This window comes from Ursus americanus, chromosome 5, assembly GCF_024610735.1.
Source record: "Ursus americanus isolate L20-20 chromosome 5, mUrsAme1.1.p, whole genome shotgun sequence".
NCBI lineage: Eukaryota > Metazoa > Chordata > Mammalia > Carnivora > Ursidae > Ursus > Ursus americanus.
The window spans coordinates 75,951,085-75,967,104 of record NC_142131.1 but is presented as its reverse complement, the minus strand read 5'-3'; the positions used below and the strand labels follow the sequence as shown (position 1 = coordinate 75,967,104).

Below are 16,020 nucleotides of genomic sequence, written 5' to 3'. Positions count from 1 at the left end.
TCTGGGTCCAGCCGAGCCCTGGTCACCCCGAGCGCTCCCACCCAACACCAGCTGCCCACAGCCGGTGCCCCCGGTGTCCTCGCCACCTGCGAGGCACAATTCCTTAGGATCCAATACCTTTCTTAGCCTGCACTCAGCTCTTTCCATAGGCAGGGCAAGCTCCACCTTTTGAGAGCCCAGGAAGGTCCTTCTCCTTTTTTCTGGAGGCCCTCCCTGCACTCCCCTTCCTTCTGGTCCAGGCCAGCAGGCAGGTAGGGCCTCTTCAGCCTTCAAGGATGCTCTCATGGCCTTGAGCCCCGTGAGAGGGAAGTACCATGGTGTGTCCCGGCCCCTCCGAGGGGCTTTTCACCCTTCTTGTGAGTTTGCTTCATCCTTTCCATAGCCTGAGCCACGGGCAGCGGGGAGGGGGCTTGGCCCAGCCCAAGGAATGGCCTGTGACCGGGTGGCCCCAGCATGGGGTACCCATGTGCCCTACAGCTGTCACTCCAAAGGATCCTTCAAGAAGTGCCTTGAAGTCTCTGGGATGAGACACACATCCCTTGACCAGAAGCCCTTCCGTGAGCCCCGTCACTCTATTCCAGAAACCATGCAGCCACGGTGTGCTTCTTCCCGAGTCCTCCTTGCTCTTGTCTCTGGATGAGACAGTCCATATTTTTAGCTCTGGTGCCTCAACCACAGTCCATTTCCCCGAAAATAAGGCACCGAGGAGGGCAGCGTCGGTGCCCCAAGACTCTCGGCTCCTGACTAGCCCTGTGACTTGGACAGGTCACCTCCCTTTGGTCTCCGTCCCTGTTCATACCTGCATCACTGAGTGATGAGCAGGATTAAAGAGATAACAGAGTCACGCAGTGTGTCGCCTGCAAGGCTTAGCGGGTGGCAGCAGGTCGCCCCCTCCCCGGGCTCGCTGCCCCCACCTTGCGGGCCAAGCACTTCCTGCGGGGACCCTGGGTCCGGTGCGCCAGCAGCACGAGTCATAGGTCCGAACTCCTTGATCCTGTTTTAAATGCTTTATTAAGGCTGCTCCTGACTCAGGGAAAGGAAGGAGCCAGGAAACAGAGCCTGGCACTTCGGATGGTGTGAGGAGGGCATGCTGGGATCCGGCCAGAGTCAGTCCAGGCCTCTGGTGCTGGGGGCAACATGTGGCCTTTTAATTCACTATTTAACTCGCAGACCTCTGAGAGCCATCCCCGGGCCCCTTCCATTGTGTGTGTTTCCTGTATTCTAAAAACGATAATAATAACAAATGCCAAGAAGGAGTTCTGGAACCCGTGGACGGTTGGGCACCTCTCACCTCCAACGAGCATCTCCTCGTGCGGGAGGCAGGCAGCGGGGGTTGGACACGCACGCTTGGGGTCTACACTGCACGGCCCCACCTACTACGGGCTGTATGACTCAGAAGATCAGTTTATCTCTCTGCGCCTCAGTTTCTCCTTCTATAAAATGGGGATGACAGTGGTAGCTTTGCTCTTAGGTTCGATGTGAAGAGTAGATGGGTTAATACTTGGAACCGAGATTGGTACCAACCGTAAAGCAAACCATGAATGGCATTGCCTCCCTATTGCTTTTATGAAACACCGTTGGGGGCCTTCGGGGCTGTCTGGTACTATCAACTCCTTTGGAGAGACCAGCAGGGTCCACTTTTGAGGCCCTCTGTGAATGTAAGGTTGGGGTCCTCCACCAGCCCGCCCTCCCCCAAGATGGGCCCTGTCCATTCAGCCACTAAATGGCATGGTATCTAAGTGGGCCTGCCCGGTCTGGTCATGGGGACTGGAGGAATGTGTCACCAGCCTGGACACACCCCAGTCCCAAACCAACATTTGCCCTACCACCCCAGCAGCCTGTGGCCTTGGTTTTCCAAACTGCTCCGGAACCGTCCAGAAAGCAGCAGGGCTCCCCGTAGCGTGATGCATGGTGGAGACTTTGGGGACAATAAACTCCTGCTGTAATGAGCGGTATTTGCTGAGTAAGAAGCTGTGATTTTAATTCCCGGAGGACAACATGGCCCTCAGTGCCAGCCAAGTTCAAGCAACCTGCCAGGTGGCCAGCTACTCCAGGCGGCAAAGCCCCTCCAGGAGGGCCGTGGCCCCCAGGCCCTCCCCGAGGTGTCCACAGGACGCACCTGCCCCCCACTCTTGCAAGGGACGGGGGGGGCTTTGTTAGTCCAGGCAGGAAATGAGCAGGGAGAACATTCCCCTTCCCCCGAGCCAGAGTTGCCAACTCCAAGGTTGGTCTGAAACTTATAAAACAAAATTATCTGGGGAGATGTTTTAATGACCTGGTCTTAGCAGCTCAAATCCAGGAATCTCTCCTGCCTCCTCTGCCCATCGCAAACCCCCACGATGGCCCCGGGGCCTTGGGCAACCGCAAGGAGCTCCAGACTGAAGGTCCGGGGCATTCAAACCACCTGACCCCCAGGCTCAGGAAGAGGGTCAGAGAAGGGGCCTCTGATGCCCGTGAGACAGGCCCCATCCTAAGGCTGCTGGAGGCTCTGGACACGTCCTGAGATGTTAAGGACTTGGCCTTGGTCACAACGACCAAGGAGTTCAGAGGACGTGCACTGGAATCACACAGACCTGGGTTCGAATCCCTGTTCTGCCATCTCCTCACTGTGTGACCTCGGGGATGCCACCGTCCCCCATGACTACACAGTGCCAGATTCTCATTGGACACCCAGTGGTCATCAACCACGCCGCCAATGACATTTCTGTGGTCTCTAAGAGGCCAACCTGAGTTCGCAGTCATGCTCCAGCCCTTGGGAGCTGAGAGCCCTGAGAGCATTCCTTTTCTTTGTTTTAACTTTGGTAAAATCCACGCCACGTAAAATTTACCATTTTAACTGTTTTTAAGTGTGACAATCCAGTGGCATTAGGTACATTCTCAGTGTTGTGCAACCATCACCGCGGTCTGTTTCCAGAACTTTTTCATCCTCCCAAACAGAAGCCCCATCCCCCCCAATCCAGCCCCTGGCACCCACCCTTCTGCTTTCTGTCTCTCTGAGTTTGACGACTCCAGGCACCTCGCGTAACGGCGATCATACGGTATTCGCCTTTTTTGCGACTGGCGTATTTCACATAGTGTGACATCCTCACGCTTCATCCGTGGTGTGGCATGTCTCAGAACTGAATCATGAGCCTGAATAATATTCCATTGTGTGCACACAGCACATTTTCTTCGTCTATTCTCCCATCCATGGACATTTGGGTTTTTCCGCCTTTTGGCTATTGCCTCTGGCAGCATTTCTTGACGTCTCTGAGCCTCCTTTTCCCCAGTCTTGAGGGAGAAGAGAGCAGGAAGGGATTAAAGCACTTTCTAGAACTGTGTATAGATTCAATAAGATGAATTGCACAAAAACCTCTGCCCCAGGAAGCAGCATGGGAAGGGCCGAGGACTGGGTGACCTGGGGAACACGGGGGCCTGGGCTAGATGTCCCCCACATGCCCGGGCCATAATAAGGGAGACGTTGCTGGAGAAGGAGTCCTGGGGGAGGTTGGTGCCAGGGAGGTTTGAGGAGGCCACCACTGTGAGAGCCACCTCCTCAGGCTTCAGACCTCCAAGGGAGCCTGTTGGATCTGGTCAGTGCGTGAGTTCTCCAGCCCAAGCAGAGATGAGATTTTTATGAGTTAGAAATGGTTCCATGTTGTCTGGCTTCGAACGGTGCTTGAGAAAACCACCGTCCTCCGTGGTTACTTACTGGGCAGACGGTCATCACAGGCATCCGGAGTCATTTCGCAGCAAGCTGGAGCCCAGGCTGCGCCTGAAACCTCAGGATTTCTTTGAGAAACCCCATCCCCGGGCCGTGCAACTCCTGCATCCCGGTCCCCAGGCAGACCATGAGGAGAGACATGGAAAACCCCAGACTGGCCTTCCATCGGGACTCAGACCCTGCCCACAAAGTCACTGACTCGCAGCTGTTGTGTCTCAGGCTTTACCCACCCTGGGGGACACACAGGAGCCTGTTGTCATCAGGGCCCCGAGTTCTGAAGGCCCAAAGGCCTGTCCAGCCAGTTATTTCTTGGGATCCCAAATAGGCATCACTTTTGTGCCCCCAAGTTGGTGTGTATGCCACTAGCTCTTCTATTTAACAGTTCTGCATGGCAGCTGTCATTCTGCCCCCCCTAAAATTCCATCCGCGTGGGTTCAGAACCTAAGGCCCAGAGAGGTTGAGTAACCTGCCCCAGGTAAACAGCTTCTGTATCAGTCATGTCTTTCCCCTCCTCAACTGCCACTGCCTGGTTGGTGTCTGTTGCCCACAGCCTCTGGAAGGACACCTCACGATGCCCCTGTGGCAGCTGGAGTCTCCACCCTGTACGGGTCCCATGCAGCGGTAGGGAGAACAGTACGATCCGGCCTTCATCACGTGCAGATTTTCCAGCTGGAACTGTTTTCCCGACAGCATCCTTGGGCAAGACCTGTCCTCCCCCTCAAAGCCTCAGTTTTTCCATCTGTACATAGCAGGCCAGTCGGGACCTACTCCCAGATGCCTTCCAGGGCAGCCTGAACGTCTGAGTGTGTGCTGGCAGTGGGAGAGGTTTTCCCACTGGAGAAGGGAAGGGAAAGAAGAAAAACGGTGAGGAGAAAGTTCTGGGGCAAACCGCTGAGCCAAGGGCCTTCTTTTGCCTGTTCGCACAGACGGTTGACCAGTTGTCGATTTGTGAGTTGTTCACACTGAGGCGTTTAGTATCTGGTTTGGATTGGCCTGGGAGAGGGTTCAAGAGCATCAGGCACGTTCTCTTGTGCTACCTAGGCCCTTTCAGTTGGGAGTCCTGTCCAGCCCCCTCGATGCCCAGGGATACCCAGGCCTTGCCCCACTCCAGGCCTGCTAGGAACTTCCCCAAAGGCTCTGGGAGGCGGGGCACCGCACCCTGCCTGAACAACTGCTCGCCTACGAGCACCCCACCTCGTCGGGCCCTCTGCCTAACCATGCCACCCAGGAGAACCACCAGATAAATCTAATCGTTCAGCCACCTCAGTGAAGGCAAATGTCTTCATCTGGCTTGAGTTACGCAGACAGAGCATTTTGCAGTCGTATCCAGTAATGACCAGCAGGAAACCATGGTGCGCTTTAGCTTTCAGACCCAGGAAGAGCCTGGCTTACTGTTCCACTTGTGGGTCCCTTTCCTGCCATGTCCCTCACCTCAACCTGAGGCCCAAGGCAAGCCATCTTGCTGAGCCCAGCATGAGCTTCTGTGGCTTGGTGAAAACCTGGAAGCCAGGCACCAGCGCCCTGGGCCTTGTGAGTGAAAGTGGGCCTTTTCCCTCCTACAAGCAGAGGAGAATAATGCTGTGTGTGCCAGGGGGGTTCCCGTTCCCACACCCTCACTCTCCCTGAAAACAGATGTGCCCAGAGAAGAGAAAGGACCTAACACCAGGCCAGCTGCACCCAGGAGCTGGGGAGGAGACCAGGATGTATGTTTTGGCCACGACGGGCCTGAGATGTTGGTGAGATCCACAAGGAGATGTTAGGTTGGCAGGTGGCCGAGCAGCGTGGGCTCAACTGAGGTCATGGACCTGGAAGTGTTCCATAACCTGCAAATCCCTCGCCAGGGTGAGGAACTGTTGTCTGTTACGAGAGTGCCAGAATCTTGGCCGTGCCAAGTCAACATGGCCCGTGGGCGATTCCAGCACAGAACTCAAGCTCTGCATCCGGTATCGAGGAAAAACAAGGGCCATGTGACTGGCAGGAATTTCTGTGCTCAAAACTCAGGGCTGCCTCGCTTATATGGTCAAACGATCTTTCACAAAGGTGCCAAGGCTACCCAGTGGGGAGTAGACAGTCTCTTAAACAAATGGTGTTGGGGAAACTGAATATCCGCATGTGGAAGAATGACATGGGGCCCTTACCTCACACCATAGACAAAAATTAACTCAAAAGGTTAAAAAAGCAACAAAAGCAAAAATAGGCAAATTGGATTACATCAACTTAAAAACTTCCAGGCAGCAAAGGAAACCATCAACAGAGCGCAAAGGTAACTTACAGGATGGGAGGCAATATTTGCAAACCACCTGCCTGATAAGGGGTCAAGATCCAGAATACAGAACTCTGGCCACTCAACAACAACAAAAATCCAACGAAAAAACGGGCAACGAAGAGACATTTCTGCAAAAGAGACATACGCATGCAGATGGCCAACAGGCATATGAAGAGGTGCTCAACATCACTAATTATTAAGGAAAGGCAAATTAAAACCGCAATGCAGTATCACATCATACCCCTTAGGGCGGCCACTACCAAAAATAAAAATAAAAATAAAAAATAAAACAGAAACCCAGTGTCAGCGAGGCTATGGAGAAATTGAAGCCTTCACTGGTGGGAATGTAAAATGGTGTTGTCAGCATAGAAGACAATACGGAGGTTCCTCCAAAAAGTAAAAATGGGATTACTGTGCGACCCAGCAATCCTGCTTGTAGGTATATATCCAAAAGCATTGGAAACAGGATCTTGGGGCGACAGTTGGACACCCGTGTTCATCCCAGCGCAATTCACAGTAGTCGAGAGGTGGAAACAACCCAAGGATCCATCACCTGACGAGAAGAATGGATGAAGAAAGCATGGCGCGTGCATAAGATCGCCCCCAGGCACCTGCCAAGGTTTTAGGGTGTAACATAGCACCAAGGGGCCCCCTCCACATCCAGAGGAGTCCTTCTTCTCTCTCTCTCTCTTTTCCTTAAAGACCCTCCCTGCTCTTCTTTCAGGACTCTCCTGATCAAAAGTCTGGAAGTGCCATGGACCTGGGGCTGCTTCTGCTTTTCTTTCCCATCCCAATCCCTGGGCTGGGGCGCACAGTGACTGCCCACTTAAAACCAGGAGAAAGGAAGGAAAATTCATACACTTGAACTTTTTATATATTTTATTGAAGATTTTCTTTATTTGTTTGAGAGAGAGGGAGAGGGAAAAGCAGGCTCTCCGATGAGCAAGGAGCCCAATGCGGGGCTCGATCCCAGGATCCCGGGATCATGACCTGAACCGAAGGCAGACGCCCAACCGCCTGAGCCACCCAGGCACCCCACATGAATTTTTTAGTAGACCATCCTGCCTCAGACCTGGTTCATGGCCAGCCTCTGCCTCTCCCCTGTGGTTGTTCCGGGGTTTGGGAGGGAGGTTAAGATTGACTTTTATAGGAAAGAGCAGTTCCTTGTAATACAGTCCAAGCCTGTGGATCTGCCGCCCCTGGGGCCCCACCAGGCCAGCGTGCAGTGGGTGGGCACCATGGAGGGAGGGTGCCACGTGCATCTCAAATGTCTAGTACGTACACCTTCACTTCTGCACACCTTTTCCCCCAGCACCTGAGAAGACGTCCCCCAACTTGGGGCTGGGGACTGGTCGGCATTCTCCTTCTTCAGCGTCATGGTCGCTGGGTCTGCGGACCACCGTGGGCAGAGCGGGGAGAAGGTGGAGGCAGGGGGGTCTGCATCACAAATTCAGAAAGGCTTCAAAACCTGCGGACGGAGGAAGTTGCATATTGGTGTGGACCCTAAGTGCGATCAATCACGAGAAATTCATGAGCAGCTCCCCCGGGCTGTGGGCGAGGGGTGTGTGGAAGGTTCTAGCAGGCGGAGGAGGGACAGGCAACGGACAGGACAGCACCTGCTGTGCCCGAGTTCAGGCATTGGGAAAGCCACGGTAGCGTCGCTATGTGGTGTGTTGTCTCTAATGTTTTACCTTAGGGAATATTAAAAGGCATTCATCAGGATTCTCGTAAAAGGACTCCCAACCTTGCTGGACTTCATTCTTCTAGATCCAGTTTCTCAGCAGCAGACCCCTCTGCCTGTAGAGTTCCAGGGAGTCAGTCTCTGGGAGTGAGAATGACTCGTGAAAGACTGATGACCGGACAGCGAGGGAAGGGAAGGAGGCAGTCGGCAGGGCGGTGGGCAGGCTGCGTCCCGGGGCGCCGTTGTGGGGTGGGTGGGCTGAACCCAAGCCTGCTGGCTTCCCTTCTCAACCAGTCTGTCCTTGTTCTCCTGCCCAGGCCCTCCCGGACGGCGCGGCAAGGCTGGAAGAAGAGGCGACCCCGGTAAGTCCCCGGTTTTCTTGGTTTGCAAACTCAGGCCCAGAAGTCTGCCTTTGACCCGAGACCTGACCGGAGATCTGGCCTGACCGGAGATCTGGCCGGAGGTGCTTGTCCCTGCACCACTCCCCCCGCCCCCGCCCGCCCCATAACTCGGGCTGCTCGGGCCCAGGGCCAGGCCTTCCTCTCCCTTCCAGCTAGCTGCTCTCCCCTGAGCCGCAGGGTCCAATACTGCCTTGCTTGGCTTCTCGGCATCCGCAGTTCCAGGGACAGTCCCTCTGTGCCCTTGACCACTCCCTGAGGTCACTGTCAGCACCTGAAACATCCTCTTCCCTTTGTGGGGGCTGGTGATGGTTCCACCAGCCCCCCGTCTCTACCAGGGGTCCCTCCACACAACGCGATGGCCTTCCTGGGTGCATCCCCCGGCCTCCCCAGATCTGGACTGTCCTTCCCCTGGGAGGCACCAGGAGGGGACTCCTCCACGTCCCTGCCACACGACCACAGACTCACCTCTACTTGCCGCCCCCTCCCTTCCGCCACCTTCATTTCACCCAAAATGCACTCAGCCTACACACCCCCGACCCCCATGACAGTGAAGCTTCCAGACACCCCCTCCCCCACCTCTCCACTCATCATCCAAGGCCTCTGGTCTCTTCTTAGCCTTGCCGCTGACGTCAGCTTGGCCAGAGTCACTGACAACCGGCCCGTGGCCACACCCTCTGTGTTCCCGGGTCAGGGCCAGCCTGTGTGTGCTCCCACATCTCCCACTCCTCCCTCTCCACCTGGTCTCTGAGACCCCACTTGCCTCCCAAACCAGCCCGCCTGTGGCCCTCTTCTGTCCTCTGTGCCACGCCTGTGGCTCCAGCTCTCCTATCGTGCTGACATGTCTCCACCCCAGTGATCTCTGGGCCCTGAGGTTGGAGGTGCTTCCCCACAAACCCAGCACCGCCCCCCACCTGCTGTCCTCTGGCTCCCTGTGCAGACTCCAGGGCAGCATCCTTAACCCCTTCCTTCCCCATTTCCACGCCGAGTCCCGGTCAGTCTCCCCCTCGGTTGGCCTTGGACCTGTGCCCCCACCTCTCGGGGTTCTCCCCTCTCCTCCTACCATGTCCCCCACCTCCAGCCTCACCCGGGGGGGTTAGGGCCTCCCACTCTGAGCCTGCCCACAGAGTCTCCTCCTCTACCTGGACTCTCGGCCCAAGTTCATTACCCTTTGTCCTTACATCTAGAGAAAGCCTTCTCGAACCCGGCTGGCTGGGAGCTCTCACCCCGAATCTTCCGAACCCGGCACACAGCAGGCTCGGGAAAGGCAGGTGCACAGAACAGGGAAGGAAGGATTGCCCACATGCTCAGCCCTCAGCTTCACCAGGACCCCAGCCAGACTGCACCCCAGGGGGAAATGGGGCACGTTCTCTCTGTGCCCCAGAGTCTTCTCCCGGGCCCTGGGCACAGGCTTCCTGCCCCCTGTACCACTGCGTGCTTGCCTTACCCAATGCCTTAAATAGAGGACTTCCAGCTAAACTCCCTGGAGTTCACTGCTAGGAAACGCCCTGCATGGATCCTGCTTGCTTTGACTTCCAGAGCTGAAGGCTGTTTTGTGTTTGATTGCTAGGACTTTTCTTTCCTCTGGGTTTTGTGTGTAATCTCTCCCCTCCCCACCCCACCCCCGGTGCCATATACACATGCTACCAGCTCTCCAAAAACACACTGCATCACTCAGTTCTCCTTTCAACCCTTGTAAAAGGACTCATTGCATTTTATTGTAACCTTCTGATGTCCTTTCTGGAAGGAAATGAGGAATACACAGTGACTTTTTTTTTAAGATAAAGTATAATACCACTCAGCTTATTAAAAAATCCATTTAGAATTCAGACTCCACTTTAAAACAATCTAAAAGTCAAAGAAAGACATGGATTTACTGGGCTCTGGGCTGGGTCCTTTCAAGTCCTTCCTCTCCTGTGACCCTCACAGAGCCCTGCAAAAGATAAAAATATGTTATCATCCCCATTTTGCAGATAAGGAAACTGAGGCTCCAAGGGGATAAGTGTCTTGTGTAAGGTCAGCTGCTGGGCAAGGGGTGGGCAGCCCCTCCTCCCCTCTCGGCCCTTTCCCACGCAGGGTCCTGATTCTCTGCCTGTCAGGGAATGGTGTGAGCAGCACAGAGCAGATGTCCGTCTCGGATTAGCTCTGGCGGGGCCCCCTGTTTATTTCCAGATAGTTTCACATACATGCACATCCTGGCTTTGGCACCTTCCCTTGTACAAACCAGGCCTTTTCCTGAGTCCCAGGAAGAAAGGCTCTTTCTGTCCGGTGGGCCAGTATCTGGCCGAGATGCCTTCCTGCTGCACCACGGCTGCCCCAGACCTGCAGACAGAGCTCGCCTTGCCCCTGCCCGTGGGAGTCTTTGCCTGGAAAACACCCCCAGAGCCCTGCAGCGTTTATGCGTTTCCATCATAATGGAATGGATTTCCCATTTCCCCCACTTCTCAGCCCAAGAAGCCCAACACTGCTCTTGCACTCTGAGGTACTCTTTCTAGGGACCTTGGGCAGGATTCTTTTTCCATCCAGACCTGCCTTTCCCCCAGAGCCTCCACTCTCCCCAGCTCCCCCTTCCCCCGATGCCTTCCTCTGTCCCAGCATTTCTGCACCTGGTCGTGGTGGTCTGTTCTGCACACCTGTCCTTCTCCACCAAAGCAGGGGCTCCTCAGAGCCGGGGCTGGAGCCCTAGGCATTCAGAATATGGGCAGTAAATGCTTGTTGACAGGAAGGAGGGAGGAAAGCGAGGAGGAAGAGAGAAAGAGGGACTGGTGGTGGGTAAATGATGGATAAAGGGTTAGGAGATGGGCAGACACAAGGACGAAGCAATCGAATGCTGCTTAGCCCGTGTTAAACCTGCAGAGACTAATGGAGGCGCTCACCCCATCTCCGCAGCTGCCAGCCTTAGCTCAGCAGTCTCGGTGCTAGGGTTCTGTTGTTGTCGTTGCTTTAAATAGATCTGTGTATTTATTAGTGGCAGTATGCACTTGAAAGTACGTCAACGTGCAGAGAGATTTATTAATTTTACTAACGATGCTTCCTTTGCGTTTGGATTTGAGGACCCTTCATTACTCCTACATGTGTTCCCCAGGAGTCTATGGCTCTTAGGGTAAGAAACAGTTCTGTGAGTCCCATTGAAAAATTCTAGGAGGTAGCCATATAGTTCAGAAATGACCGTAAGAAGATAATCAGTGATATTTCGTGTTCTGATTCACACAACAATGTTCTCATCATTTGTTCAGTGGTCCATGGAGACCATGGTATTGCCATTCACTTCCTGCCCTGGCCCCTGGGGGGCAGGGGAGAGGTTCTCAGAGTTCCAGAAGTTTCTGTGATTTAAGAACTAGGACTTTAAAGGCTAGCTACGTGTCAGCTCTACTACAATCATCAGGTCTGCCTTGCCATGTCAGTGCTAAGGTTTTTAATCTACCCTGACCCCAAGAAACACTTTCTAAAAATCCGGTGGAAGAAGCACTTCTAGAATGGTAGAGGAAGGACCTTTGAAAATCTGCTTCTCCATAAAAAGCAGCAAGAACACTAAGGGAAAAATGGACCTTTTCAGAATTCTGGAAATTAATGTCTGGTAACAACACAAGAAATGTTTATTCAAAACAAATATCTTGCTAAAGCAGTGACGTTTGTAGCATTTTAACTTGCCCATTTCCCAGCCCCATGGTAGCCTAAAAAATCAACAATCTCACAGCCACAGTACCTATGAAAGGTAGCAGCCATTGAAGGAAGCAAAACAATTTGAAGGTCCCTAACTGCTCATTCCCAGAGAACTGTCACTATTTGTCAGCTTCCAGGAAAAGCCCATACCTAGGACTTGTCTCTATTTGACCTGATGCAGAGCTCACTCACTGGGAAAAACTCTGTCCCTGAGTGCTTGCCAAAAACACTCAGCAGCAATTGTTTAATATTACAGCTGCCTAAGGTAGCAACACCAGTTGGAACAAGGAAGAAGCTGACACAAACACTTCAATGAAAATCTAGGGGATGAGCCACCCAGAGGGGCTTTGAAATGCTCCAGGGATATGTGTGTCACGTCCACGAAAGACCTGAGAGAGCCCTAGTCTCTCACTTCTGGCTGACCTTGAGGCCCTGCTCAAGCAGGAAGTGAAGGCAAGGCAGAATTGTAACCTGGCAGAGCACTGAAGTTATGCTCCAACACACACAATGAGCCCCTTGGCACAGAATGGGAGATGTGCTGGATCAAGGCATTAAAGAAAACCTCTGTCTCAGCTGACCATTAAGCTAACTAAGAGAGAATTCAGAAGCTGCACTTGACAAAGAGGACACACTTTGGAGAATTAGTCCAGGAAAACCCCTAAGCAAACAAAGAGCAACAATAATAACAAACAGCAACAACAAATCCTGGAAAGCAGGATGGATATCTCATTTCCAGAGTAAGCCACATTAAGTTATTTTAAATGCCCAGTGTTTAACAAAAAATTATGAAACACAAAGATTTAAGAAAGTATGGCAATGAAAAAGGGAAAAAAGCAGTCAGTAAAAACTGTCTGTGAGGAAGCACAGATGGACTTATAGGCAAAGATTTTAATTATTTTTTTGAAGATCTTATTTATTTATTTGAGAGCGAGAAAGAGAGAGCAAGTGGGGGGAGGGGCAGAGGGAGAAGGACAGGCAGATTCCCTGCTGAGTGTGGAGCTGGACTCCGGACTCGATCTCATGACCCTGAGAACACAACCTGAACAAAAATCAAGAGTTGGACATGCAACCAACTGAGCCACCCCTAGACAGAGATTTTATGTTGACTGTTATAAATTATGTTTGAAGAACTAAAGGAAACCAGGTCTAAAGAATTAAAGGAAAGCACAGGAGTTATGTACCACCAAATGGAGACTATCAATAGAGAGATCGAAAGTATAAAAAAAGAAAAGAAATTCTGAAGCAGTAAATTACAATAACTGAAATGAAAAAATTCACTGAAAAGGCTCAACAGTGGATTTGGGCTGGCAGAAGGAAGAATCAGCAAATTTGAAGATAGGTCAGTTGAGATGATCCTGTCTAAGGAAGATAAAGAAAAAAGAATGAAGAAACATGAATAGAGTCTGAGAGACCCGTGGGACACTATCAAGTGTGCCAACGTACATGTAGTGGAGGCCTCAGAAGGGAAGAAGACAGAGAAAGAGGCCGAAGGAATATGGGAAGAAATAGTGGCCAAAACCTCCCCAAATATAGACAAAAATATTTTTCTACACATCTAAGAAGCTTAACAAACTCCAAGTAGGATAAACTCGAAGAGATCCACACCTAAGGAGCCACATTACCAAAAGCAAAAAATGAGGAGAGAATCTTGAAAGCAGCAAGAGAACAATGACTCATCACAGAAAAGGAATCCTTGATAAGATTAGTAGCTGATTTCTTTTCATGAAATCAGCTACTAATGAAAATCATGAAAGCCCAAAGTCAGTGGGGAGGACATATTCAAAGCGGTGAAAGAAAAAAAAAAACTGTTAACAGAGAAATCTACAACAGTATCCTTCAAAAGTGAAAGAAAAATTAAGACATGCCCAGATTAAAAAAAAAAAAATGGAGAGAACTTACTTCTATCAGCCTGTCCTACAAGCAATATACGAACGGGATTCCTTCCATCTGAAGTGAAAGGACATTAGACAATAATTAATTTTTTAAAAGATTTATTTATTTGAGAGAGAGGGTGAAAGTGGGGGGAGGGACAGAGGGACGGGGAGAGAAGCAGACTCCCCGCTGAGCTTGGAGCCCAACACAGGGCTTGATCCCATGACCCTGAGATCATGACCTGAGCCAAAACCAAGAGTCGGCTGCCCAACTGACTGTACCACCAGGTGCGCCTAGACAGTAATTTAAATCCACATACAGAAATAAAGAGCTGCATGAGATAGCTGCACAGGTAAATATGAAAGACAGTATAAATGTATTTTTATTTATAGCACTTTTTTTTCTTTTGATTTAAAAGCCAGTTGCATAAAGCAATAATGATAAAACTGTGTTGATGGGCTTATGATACATAATTAGTAATTTCATAAAAGTACACTAAAAGTACAAAGAAGGAGATAACAGAGCTATATTGGAGCAAAGTATTTGTTTACAACTGAAAGTAAATTGTTATTCATCCAAACCAAATTATTTATTAAGATGGTAATTATAGGGGCGCCTGGGTGGCTCAGTTGGTTAAACGTCTGCCTTTGGCTCAGGTCATGATCCCAGAGTCCTGGGATGGAGCCCCATGTCGGGCTCCCTGCTCAGCAGAGAGTCTGCTTCTCCCTCTCCCTCTGCTGCTCCCCCTGCTTGCGCGCTCTCTCTCTCTCTCTCTCTGTCGGTTTCTCTCTCTCTCTCAAATAAATAAATACAATCTTTAAAAAAAAAAAAAGATGGTAATTATAAACTCCAGGGCAACCACTAAGAAAATTATTCCAAAAGTATGGCAAGAGAAACAAGGAAATTAAAGTGATATACTAGGGGGCGCCTGGGTGGCGCAGTCATTAAGCGTCTGCCTTCGGCTCAGGGCGTGATCCCAGTGTTCAAGGATCTAGTCCCACATCGGACTCCTCCGCTGGGAGCCTGCTTCTTCCTCTCCCACTCCCCTGCTGTGTTCCCTCTCTCGCTGGCTGTCTCTCGGTCACATAAATAAATAAAATCTAAAAAAAAAAAAAGTGATATACTAGAAAATACCTATTTAACAAAAAAGAAGCAATAATGGGTAAGAGAGGAACAAAAAAGACATAAAACAGAGAGAAATTAAATACTAAATTGGCACACATAAATCCTGTCTCCCAAGCAATTACATTAAATGTAAATGGATTTTAAAAGCCCCAAATACCCAAAGAAATCCTGAGAAAGAAGAATTAAGTCAGAGGCATCATGCTTCCTGGTTTCAAACTATACTGGAAAACTATAGTAATCAAAAGAGCATGGTACTGGTATAAAAACAGATACCTTTAGGCACATAGACCAGTGAAACAGAATCAAGAGTCCAGACACAAACCCACCCAAGAGCCCAAAGGTTCCAATTTCTCCACATCCTTACTAACACTTGCTATCTTTTTACAGTAGCCATTCTGTCTAATGGATGTGAGGTGATGTCTCATTGTGGTCTCCATTTCCATTGCCTTCTTGATGATGACGTTGAATGCCTTTTGGATCACACTACTTATTTATTTACTTATTTATATAAAGAATCCACAGGGGCGCCTGGGTGGCTCAGTCCATTAAGCGTCTGCCTTCGGATCAGGTCATAATCCCAGGGTCCTAGGATCGAGTCCCACATCGGGCTCCTTGCTCAGCGGGCAGTCTGCTTCTCCCTCTCCCTCTGCCTCTCCCCACCCCCGCCTGCTCTCTCTCTCTGTCAAATGAATAAATAAAATCTTAAAAAAAAAAAAAAAAAAGTCCACAGAGGGGTGCCTGGGTGGCTCAGTCAGTTGGACGGCTGACTCTTGATTTCAGCTCAGGTCTTGATCTCTGGGTCCTGGGATCGAGCCCCGCATCAGGCTCCACGCCGAGTATGGAACCTACTTACAACAACAACAACAACAACAAAATCCACTGTGTTTACTTCCCACTCGGGCTTCTCATCAGTACCCACTGCCTGCCCTGCACAATGTGTGATGAACAGGGTGATTGCCAGAGTCAGCCTCCACACCCAGGCTGGCCTGTCGGACCCTGAATCCCAGGGAGGTGTCCTCACCCCTGACCGTGTTGCCCAAAATGCCGGGGGCCCTTCTGCGGTGCCATCTCAACAGGACACTCTTCAGATCTGCTGTTCTGTTAGGGTTGGTTCTGCAGCATGAATCCAAACCACAGAAAACCACCAGCTGTGCTTCTCTTCCCCCTACGATCGGGGGCGTGCAAGTGCACGCGCATGTGTGTCTATGCGTGGGTGTGCATGCTGGAGAGAGCGCGAGAGAAAGAGAATGCTGTCCTTCTAGCCAGCGTTGGTCTTCTGCGCCACCGCTGTCCTGGGCACCTTACACATGCG

The 16,020-nt window shown here is 51.3% G+C and overlaps 1 protein-coding gene across 1 annotated transcript in view; it reads left to right on the top strand.

Annotated features, from left to right (window-relative positions):
* The window catches only part of COL23A1 (collagen type XXIII alpha 1 chain), a 309,289-nt gene that overhangs the window by 239,175 nt on the left and 54,094 nt on the right, over positions 1-16,020 (top strand). Inside the window, exon 3 of the mRNA XM_045794937.2 lies at positions 7,968-8,012. Within this exon, the coding sequence (XP_045650893.1) occupies positions 7,968-8,012 (45 nt within the window). The remainder of the gene's footprint in view (positions 1-7,967; positions 8,013-16,020) is intronic.